This window comes from Grammomys surdaster, unplaced genomic scaffold, assembly GCF_004785775.1.
Source record: "Grammomys surdaster isolate TR1022 unplaced genomic scaffold, NIH_TR_1.0 127, whole genome shotgun sequence".
NCBI lineage: Eukaryota > Metazoa > Chordata > Mammalia > Rodentia > Muridae > Grammomys > Grammomys surdaster.
This window is the reverse complement of record NW_021604585.1, coordinates 9561003-9571836: the sequence shown is the minus strand read 5'-3', so window position 1 is coordinate 9571836 and position 10834 is coordinate 9561003. Positions and strand designations below refer to the sequence as shown.

The following is a 10834-nucleotide window of genomic DNA, read 5'->3' as shown; positions in this document are numbered from 1 at the left end:
CCACAAACCTGGCTCCAGAAGGACAGGGATCCGCTTGGTCCCGAGGGGCGGAGCAGGAGCGGTGGTGGAATCAGGAAATTCCTTTTTACTGTGGGTCCACTCCACCCATTTCCAGGGTGCAGACTTGTACCAACCTAGGTTCCCCGAGAAAGAAAAAACGAAACATGTCTTGGGTTTCCCCGCGCCCTGCTGGGGTTTGTAGCTTGCGTGGGACCGTAGGAACACCGGTGCGCCGGAGTTCTGGGCCTTCCCGCCGGCAGGGAACGGGACCAATCCTCTGCGACTCCTCGGGCTCTCGAGCACAGTGCCATTTGGTCCCCGAGCTCAGGGAGGCGTCCCCAGGCTCCACTCCGGTTCAGCTTAAGGTGGTGTCACATGAGCTGCGGGGGAGTGGGAACCCAGGGAGTGGGCGGTGGCGTGCGCGCCCGGAGGGGGCCGCCCAGTCCACCTATATGCACAGAGACCCGCCTGACGGATGCCAGGAATTCCCAATGAGAGGCGCTGGGGGGAAGTTTGGGCAACTCGGTCTGGCCAATGGAGAACCTCGGGAGGGTTCGGCCCCTTCTCCCCGCCCCCGCCCGCCTCTGCTCCCGCAGCGCGAGTGTTCACTGAGCGCTGTGTGCGTGGAGATTAGGTCGGAGCGCGCGCCCCAGGAAGGCAGTCCGCGAGCTCCAGCCGCCGCCGCCAGCAGCAGCCTCCGCGAGCAGAGCCGAGGCGGAAGCGGGCGCAGGGGAGCGAGCCCGGCCCCGCCAGCCCAGCCCAGCCCAGCCCAACCCAGCCCAACCCAGCCCTGCCGACTCCCTCCTCACGCCCCGGCAGCAGCCGCCGTCGCCTGGAGAGAAGGGTAGAGGAAGAAATCCAGCCCTTACCACGCACGTACCATCATGGACCATTATGATTCCCAGCAGACCAACGACTACATGCAACCTGAAGAGGACTGGGACCGGGACCTGCTCCTGGATCCGGCCTGGGAGAAACAGCAGAGGAAGGTTAGCGGCCACCCCCACCCGCTACAGCCCCGAGCCTTGATCCGCTCTGCCCGCTGCACTCCTGGGCTCCGGGTTGGAAACCAGTTCCCCGCGCGCAAGAGCGGAGGCGGGGACATCGCGGCCGCTGCGAGGTGGGGTATTGGGTTACAGGCACCGGGCGGGAGAAGGAAGCACCCCTGCCCTGGAGCTCGCGAACGGCTAGCCGTGGCGCGGGGAGGTGGCGCCGCCGGCGGGCAGATCGCCTCGGAGCGGGTGGTCCGGGCCACCCCGGTGCTGCCGAAACCGGCTCCTCGTGGGCAAGACGCGGGGGCGATGCTCCAGAGGCCGGGGCTGAGACTTAGGCTCCATGGCTGCTTACTCGGGATCGATTTTCCACTTCCTTCTCTTTTTCCTGGCGCCTCCATATGGCGTGTGGTGGCAGCACGCTTCCTGGGCCGCCCCTGGGGTTCTGTACCATAGGGGTAAGCTGCCCCGGACTCTGCGCCCCGAGCTGGGTCCGCAGACAGTGGGCAGAGCCGGTGTCGGAGGGTTTGGCAACCGCCTCAGAATCTACCTGGAAGTGGACGTGCGGGAGTGTGTCTGGAGCTGAGAAAATCGGGGGTCGTTTGCAGGCTCCCCAGGGCCTTGTGGGGGCGGGGTCAGGACGGTGAACCGTTTTATTGCTTAACTCAGTGAACTGGTGGCTGCAAGCCTTGCATCTGCCTTCTGTCCTGTTCTTTTGCTGGCGAAACGCGAGTTTGAGTAGCTTGGCTCTAGTTGAGCTCCCGGAGGAGGGACAGTCTCAAGAGATATTTGGGGTTGTTCTTCGAGGATCCCCGCTTAGCCATGGCCCTGTATCCTAGTCGCCATCAGTGAGGTTCGGGATATGCTGCCCTGTCTGAGCTGGGAAATTGGCGATGGGGTCCCGAGCGTAATAGCTAGTGGCAGGAAGAGGTCAGAAACCACTCTTGGTTGGGGAGGGGGAGGTATTAACCCTGCCATGGCTTCCTGCCTGAGCAGAGAGCGTTTTCCTTAGGCGGCCACGTACCCTGACCCTCAACCTCCAATTCCCATCCAGTCCCTCCTCATTTTATATCCCCCCAACACACACTTCGTGATCTGGGAATGGGTGGGGGGGTGTACAGGATGGCGCGTCCCTCTGGATAGTGCGGTTAGGGCTGGGCTTGAGGGAGAATGCTCATGTCCAAAAATGGTAACATTCACTCCCTTTTTTAAACTTAAAAGGGGGGGAGTTTAGTGAGCCGGCTGAAGTTTTTTTTTTTTTTTTCTTCAGCTAAAGGCATCCTGTATTAGCTCACTCAGGAATCCTAAGCCCTGAAACGGTGCCCTTTTACTCACTTCATCAGACAAGCAGAGGTAATTTAAAACACACCACAATGGGCTTCCTTAAACAGTCGACCTGGGGCCCTGCCCCTGTCTCTTACTGCAACAGCAACTTAAGAGAGTCCCTTGGCTTTGAACTGACTTCTTTGTAATGTATTGGTAGCTTACAGACACCGCCCTCTTCCTGTCAGCCCCCTCCCCCTCTTTTGGGAGGACTGAGGGCTGGGGGTCTTCCCCCCCCCCCCCACCTTCAGGAGTTTATTTCCTGGGACTGTTGGTGGAAGAGAAAACTGAGTGAACAGTTTGGAGATTCCCAGGGAGGACAAGAGATCTCCCTCCTTTCCCTGCTTCTTTCTATTCTTTTTTTTTTTTTTTAAATGTTTCTTAAAGTGACTTTTTTTTTTTAAGTGTGCATTGATGTTTTGCCTGTCTGTATGTCTCTGTGAGGGTATCAGATCTCCCAGAACTGGAGTTACAGGCAGTTATGAGTTGCCATGTGGGTACTGAAAATTGAATCCGGGGTACTGAGAATTGAACCCGGGTCCTTGGAAAGAGCAGCCGATGTTCTTAACCGATAAGCCATCTCTCCAAGACTTTAAAAAAAAAAACAACAACAACTTTCTTAAGAATGGATTTTAAGTTGGACAGGAGGGGTGGGATCAGAATGGTATTATTCTTGGGACCTTCCATGGAGAAGAGAAGTCCCTTCTGGGAGTCCACCTTTGTGCTGGAAGAGACAGGAGTGATGGAGCTGTTGAGGGGGGCATGCCTCTGTCCAGATACTGAGCCTTGGGCCTATATGCTCATTCAGTATTAAAGAATGAATGGCTGAACAGATATATTCAATAGAGTTGGAGATAGTTTCCCAGAACTCTGACCTGGTAGGAACAGACATCTGGGGAATTTGGTCATCTGGGGAATTTGGTCATTTGGGGAATTTGGTCATCTCCGGACATATGTAACATATGTAGGTTGATGTTGGCTAATGTGGGCAGTATGGTGCCCATTTTATCTTGGAGATCCCAGCAGCCCTGTGAGCTAGACACATGTGAGGATGAGTAGGCCAGTTAAGAGAGAAGTAGCCTGGGCTTAGGCCCTCTGCTTTTGATTGGAAAACCTGGTCCAAGGTTTTGTGTGGCCTTGGCTGTTCATTCTCTGTTGCCTTCTGTGAGCACAAGTTTCCTCACCTGCAGAATTTTGGCCCTGCATAGTGCTTAGCAGAATGATAGGGGCATTTCTTTGTCGTTCCCCCCCCCCCCTCGCTCCAGCCTCACTTGGTCCAGCTCAAAGGTTTTTATTTATTACACTGTAGCTGTCTTCAGACACACCAGAAGAGGGCATCAGATCTCATTACAGATGGTTGTGAGCCACCATGTGGGATTTGAACCCAGGACCTCTGGAAGAGCAGTCATGCTCTTAACTGCTGAGCCATCTCACCAGCCCGATAGGGGCATTTCTTAAGGCTTAAAGCAGCACCATGTAGGGTTTGCTATTCTTCCTACTGACTGGGAGTGGGGCAGGTATTATATGGGACCACTCCCTGTGATTGAACAGGGCCAAAGGAGGTGGGGAGAATTGAGGTGGCATGGTGCAGTGGGAGCCTAAGGTTGCAGCATGAGAAGCAGAGGACAGCCTGCTTTTAGCCCTCCCTGGTACAGCATAGCTGTTTGCGAGACTGGACAAGTCAGTTATTTCTCTGACTCTCTGTGTGTGGTGTACATGTGGGTATGCCTATGTGGTGGCTAGAGATTGATGTTTGGTGTCTTCCTGAGTCACTCTCTACTTTATTTATTGAGATAGAGTCATTCTATGTCCTGCCCTGGCTGGCCTGGAACTCTGCAACAGAGAACAGGCCGGCTTTGAACTCAGACACCATATGCCTCTGCCTCCATACCTGGTCAACTCTCCACTTTGTTTTTGAAAGTCTGGCTGGCCAGCAAACTCCAGGGATGTCTCTCTGCCTAGGCCAGTGCTGAGCTTACACACATGTGCCACTGCACCCAACTTCTTATGTGGGTGCTAGAGATTGAATCTAGGTACTTAATACTTGTGCAGAAAGCCCCTTCATGACAGCCATCTCCCCAGCTCTGAGCTTTTTCTAGCTATAGTTTCACAAATGCACTGTGAATACTGACTGTGAGCCAGGCTGAGTTCTAGGGGTTAGAAGTGGGACATTGTTGAGTGAGACAGAGTAGATCTCTCTGTTGTTTCCTTATCTGTGAACCTGATGAGTTTCTGTCCTACACCCACCCCACCCCACACCGCCCCCTCTTCTCCTTGCTCTTACCTACTCCTCTGAAATGGTGTGGTGGGAACTCCTTCCTTGGTGGAGGTGGATGCAGGTAGAAGCCTGGGCAGGCAGGAGGCATGACTCAAGGAGCCAAAGGTGGGGTGGTGGTGGTGGTGGATGTGCTTATCCCTTCTCTAAAGAATGCTATGGGGCAGAGTTCTTGGGGCTGGAACACATACCTCCAAATGCAAAGTAAGGATATGGCACAGAACCTGTGGACCAGAGGAGTCACTTGGGTCGCCGTCCTGACTTCCAGGATCTGGCCTGAAGCCATCTTTCCCAGTTCTTTTCATGATGACCAAAGGTGTCTCTCTGTGTGTTTCCCTCTCCGAGATCTTGCCACACCCTTGAGTGTAAGAGTACAGGTGTAAGGCAGGCTAAAGAGAATGTTGACTTGGAGTCACGGCCTGGATCTGTCCCTTCACTGTGACCTTGGGCCAGGTCCTTTAAGCTTCGGCTCAGGCTCCATACTTGTAAAAACCAGCTGAAGCAGGTTTGCTTTTTTTTCAATGTGCATTGATGTTTTGCCTGTATGTCTGTGTGGGGGTATATGATCCCCTGGAACTGGAATTACAGACGATTGTGAGCTGCCATATGTGGGTGCTGGGAAGTGAACCTGGGTCCTTTGGGAGAGCAGCCAGAGCTCTTAACCGCCGAACCATCTCTTCAGCCCCCTAGCTGATGCAGTTTCAACTTGAGATATAGGGTGGTGCTTCTGCTGCTGAATTATACTCTCTTCTTCTCTCTGGTCTTGGAAGTTCTGGGTGACTGTGTATTCCCACAGGTGTCAACCCTGGGGGCTTTTCATAATAAGACACTTAATCAATATTTGCTGAGTATTCACTAGCTGTTGGCAGGTGAATGAAAATGGCTGTGGATAGGACTCAGGTAGGCTAGGTCCCAGCAAGATAGGCCACCTCATTCACACTGGTTTCTGGGAAGCTGGGCAGTCTCATGGGAGCTTACCTACAGTTCTCAAAAGGAAAGGGCCAGCATGGATGGGCTTACCTGGGAAGGATTAGACATCCTGAACCAGAGTGGTACCTGGTAGAGGTGAAGTTAGAAAGAGCAAAGGCTTGGCTCTTCCATAGTCAGCTTCCTCATTGTCTGTCCTCTTGACTGCCATGCCTGTGACAGAGTCTTTGGGGCCAAGAACCCAGGCTGCCCTGTTCTTTCCTGAATTTCTGATGCTGAGCACAGGGATAGGACTGACTGAGGCTGCTGCCTGGGGACATAGATGCTCTTTGTTCTAGATAAAGACCCAATCTTAGGCCAGCATTCTGGTTCCAGCTTCTGGAGATGAATGTGCACCGTGTGCTTGTTGGGTCTAAATGTTGGCTTCCTCATTGACTAGCTGTGCCATCTTGGATCTACATAGTGAGTTTTATGCCAGCTTGGGATCCTGTCTCAAAGCCCCCTCCCCCCCAAAAAAAATCGCAAAAAAAAAAAAACTAACCAGAAAGAAAGTACTTAAAACTTGTGTCGTCATGTCATAGTGCAAGAAACTTGACACACCGAAAGTGGATGTCCTTTTTTTAAAAAAAAAAAAAATTATTTTATTTATATGAGTGCACTATAGGTGTCTTTAGACACATCAGAACAGGATATTAGATCCTGTTACAGATGGTTGTGAGCCACAGGTGGTTGCTGGGAACTGAACTCATGGTCTCTGGAAGAGCAGTTAGTGCTCTTAACCCCTGAGCTATCTCTCCAGCTCAAGAATGTCCTTTAAGAACCATTGAGCCCAGGAATTTGCCCTGCCCTCACACCTCCCAGAAGCTTCCCCAAGCTCACTCACCCTAGAACTTGATGGAGCTCCTTCCTCTTCAAACCACATGGGTAGGCTGGAAGCAGGTGCCCTCTCCCCACTGGCTCAGCAATGGACAAAGCCTGAAGACAAAGCCTGAAGAAGTGGGACAGGGAAGGGTTGGGCCATCAGGCCACAGAGGCCAGCTGGCTGAAGACCAGACAGGTGTGAGAAGGCCTGGCTTGTGACTTGACAACCAAGTTGAGGGGCACTAGAAGTGGGTTTGCAGGAACAAGAGGCTCACGAAGGGTACATGGTCAGTGTCCTCGGGAGGAATCCTCTTCTCTGAGGATGGCTTTGGGGGAGTGCTCTCTAAAAAGGACTGGCACTGGGCACCTGGCTGATGATGGCCACAGACTGGAAATTGGGCTTAAGGGTTTGTCATCCAAGATGTCCTTTTTATGGGTCTAGAGTTGAGGTGGGGTACCCTCAGCCTGAGCTACGACCTGGCCATGGATGTTTTGCTGTGTGGCTTCTGGAAAGAGTTCAGTCATAATGTCATTGAATTGTTGAGATGATTTAATGCCATTGAATCATTGAGATGACCACTGGAGCCAGTTACAGGATATTAGCTGAAAACCCTTGGGTGCTCCATCTTGTGGGTCATGACAACTGCATGAGAAACTAGGGGCTGGGTCTCATGCAGCCCAGGCTGGCCTTGAATTTTCTGTTTATCTAAGAATGGACTCCTGCCTCTACATTCTAAGTGCTGGGAGTACTGATGTGTACAGTACCAGTACTGTGGTGCTGGGAATTGAACTTGGCGTTTCATGCATGGTGGGCAGGCATTCTACCATCCAGCCCCTGGTCCTTTACTTTCTGAAGGTGATGCCTAAGCCAGGCTGTCCAAGCAGGTCACTGGTCAGGTTCCTGAGGCTCACCCCTCTTTAGGGGTCCTCCCAGCCAGTTAGCCCCAGTGACCCATAGGCTGGCATGCAGTCAAGGATTGCCTGCTCTACTGTCCTTGCTTTTTCTCTTCTGGATATGGCCAGTGGCCTCACATCTCTACAGGAGCAGTCCCACGAGCTGGGCCCATTTACAGCAAGAATACTGTCAGGGCTGGGTGTGGGGCACACCCCTTTCTTTAATGGCAACAATTAGGAGACAGAGGCAGGTGCATCTGTCTACTTGGTCTATGGAGTTCCAGGCTATCCAAAGCTACACAGTGAGACCCTCTCAAAATAATAAATAATATGCTGGTGGATTCTACAGCTGTTTCGGAAGGTGAGGAGACAAAGAGTACCTCAGACCTTCTTTCAAGGCCTTACATTGACTGGGAGTGATCTCACAGGACTTTGGGGGGTGGGGCACTAGGGGTTCCGCCTACAGTAGGTATCCTGAGGGCCGGTGTGCATGTGTGTCCCTGTCGTGTTTCCCAGGTGGAGAACTGTCTGACCTTTTCAGGATCTCAAGGTCAGGGTGACAGTGGCTGTAGGATCTGAGGCTGGTGGTCCCATCCCCCTCTGTTGTTTGCTCTGCTCTGCTGCCATTATAAAACAGTCTGCATGCGTAGGAACATTAAGCAAAGATGGAAGTATACAAATAAAACCCCAGGGGTGGACATGTTCTAGAATTAGCCTGTGGTGGTGGTTGCATGGCCTTGTGAATAGATTCAAAATTACTGGATTGTGCATTGCGGAAAATGGTGACACTGATGTTATGAGAATTATGTCTCGATTGAAAAACCCAAGAAAAGACTAATAATATATAAAGAAGCTGACAGCTGTCTGTCATCCCACCTCCCAAATGTGAATACTGTCACAGGAATTCAGATGGTATCTGCTGGCCTCATAACTTATCCTTACTTTGGTAACGGCTCTCCTGCGCCCTCCCCCCAACCGGACCCACCCCACCCCCCCCCTTCTTTCTCACTATCTGCTCCTGGGCTGGGATTTGGAACCATAAGCTGTGGTAGGAACAGAGGTGAAGAGTCATCAGGAAGAAAAGCGAGTTGTCTGATTGGCCTCTTGGAAACTGAGAATATCTGATACCTAAACACCAGACCAGGACTGGGGAGGAAAGGTGGTTTTTCCTATCTTCCCAAGTCCCCACCATGTGAGAGAGTCCTGGGGATGTTCACATATAAACCCTGTTGGACCGTGGTCCCTTCTCATCTTCTGCTGTCCCCCGGGTCAGCAGGCAAGGGTGACTTTCCTCAGGGTCCGAGGCAGGCATGGGCTGGGGAGGCAGCCCCACCTCCTTGGGAAGTTGCCTAGCAATAGTGGGTAGGTGACTTAGCCCACTATAGAGGTGGGAGGAGAATAAAAGGCAGTGAGGATGGGAACTGGGTGTAGATGCGGAGGATGCTGTTCCCCTGGAAACTGCCTGCTTGGTCCTTGGCTATCATGGGCCTCTCGTGGGACTATGATTTGCTATTCACTGAGATGGATCAGAGACTTCTCCAAGATTGTGTTCCAAAGGTTCCAGGGTGGAGGAACCCTTGCATGCCAGCCTGTAAGTCAGACAGACACGCTTAGTCAGTGGCCTCCGTTAGTATTCCCAGCAACAGGGGACTGAGATGTAGGGTGGTCACTCATCCTAGAATGACCTGAATTTAGGACATAGAGTAACATGCTCCCAGGCACACAGAGAAAGGGGTGGACATGAAGACCTCGGTGTCCGTTTTGGTTTGAAGTATTTCATAAGCCCAAGGTACTGAGAGGGAAATATAAACACTGTTTACTTCCTGGGGAGGGAAGATTTTGGAAGGTGGGCTGGTAAGGAGAGCTGTCTGTTTTACATCAGTCAAACAACTAGTCTTTATTGACAGTAAGTAAAAAGACCAACAGCTCACGGTGATTAAAGGTTAACTGACTGAGATGACCTCAGTCTGCATGGCTCTTCAAGGAAGGCACTGTTGTCTACTTTGCTAGATGGGAAATTGAGACACAGAGAAGTAGTTTGCCCAGGAGCTGGCCGGCTAATAAGCTGAGTTATGAACAAATCTGGGTGGATGAACTTCAGAATTCTCAGTTTTAGCCATCAGTACAGACACACCCTCTGCTGTGAAGAGTTTTATGTTTTAACTGAGACTGAGTCTTAAGTGTGAGTGAATAATAACCCCAAGGTGATATGTATGTAATCAAGGGCTCGTTTTATGATTCATGGTTTTTCACATTTCTACTCTTGTATTAATCGTGATTTCTTGCCATTAATGGCAATGAGCAGACTTGTGAGGACTGATCTCCATTTTAGGGTAGAGAAAACGAGGCTCAGAAAAGTTAGGTGACTTTAACCAAGGTCTGGACACAACTTGAATGTTTAGGGGGAATTTTGGCCAAAGTCTTTGGAGGGACTCTTAGCCTGATAGATCCTTGCTGACACAAACACTTCTGAAGTTATTTTTCTTAGTTGGGGAGGGAGGGGGGAATGTTAGTGGCCACATTGTGTACCCCCAAGGTGCTCTTAGCACTGACTCCAGCTTTTGGGGAGTGGCTTCCCATGCTTTGGGGTTCAGCAAGGCCCTCCCTGTTGCTTCCTTCTCTCACCTGGCCTGCCCTTTGTTTATGGTCACCTGGGGGAGGGGGACCAGACAGGCTGTGCCCCAGGCAGCAGGACTATTTTGATTGCAGGTGTCCACACTTTAAGTCTAGGGAGTAATGTTCAGAAAGATGTAAGGGAGAGTTGAGGCTTAGGCTGGTTTTTGCCATAACAGGACTGGAAGTTTCTGGGCCAGACTGAGAAATCTGCTGGAGGACAGTGCCATTTATTGAGCCCCAGCATTGAGTGTTGTAGGGCCTCAGAAGGTCTAAACTAGAGGCCCCACTGTTGGTTCTGGGTGGAAAGGCAGCCAGTTTGCTTACCTTGCTACTGCTGCTTGGTGGTTGGGGCCTGTGAGGCTGTCTGGAGTAGGGTTGCAGGCCCAGGATTGTGTTGCCAAGCTACGGCTTATAGGGCCCTGAAGACTTATTTATTTCAGTTGTTTGAGACAGGTTTTTTCTCTGTAGCCCAGGCTGACCAGGAACTCACTGTGTAACCCACTCTGGCCGCAAATGCTCAACAATTCTGCCTCAGTCTCCCAAGTGCTAGAATTCTAGGCATGTTATAGGTATGAGCTACCATGCCTCTCTTCTGAGAAAGATACTTTAGTGTAGGCTTAATCACCAGGAAAAAGGGAGAGCAAGGTGCTCAGAAGAAAGTAAGGTGCATCTGAAAGCATGAGTGTGGGTTTCTCAAAGAGGAGTCTTAAAAAGAAACAGAAGTCAAATATGGGTACGGGCTCTTCCAGGGAAAGTTGCCCTGTTAAAATGTTCTTTAACATTTTAACATTTTAGCCATCTGCAGAGAGGCATATGATGGGAGAAAGATAGTGTTGGATACCATTTTTCAGTCCTCTGTAGGTGAAATGCCACAGGGGACAGAACCTGGAGGTGAGTGGCCTCCTTAATGTATCTTGTCTTCCTTTGTAGGACAGGAGACCCCTTC

At 51.4% G+C, this 10834-nt stretch overlaps 1 protein-coding gene across 3 annotated transcripts in view; it reads left to right on the top strand.

Moving 5' to 3' along the window:
- The first annotated feature begins 554 nt into the window (after positions 1-554).
- Positions 555-10834, top strand: part of Actn1 (actinin alpha 1) — a 96507-nt gene continuing 86227 nt past the window's right edge. For 2 of the 3 annotated variants that reach the window (XM_028752152.1, XM_028752149.1), the window contains exon 1: positions 555-989. In XM_028752152.1, the coding sequence (XP_028607985.1) occupies positions 885-989 (105 nt within the window). In that variant the 5' untranslated portion in view covers positions 555-884. The remainder of the gene's footprint in view (positions 990-10834) is intronic. The other variant, XM_028752161.1, reaches the window with a different exon arrangement.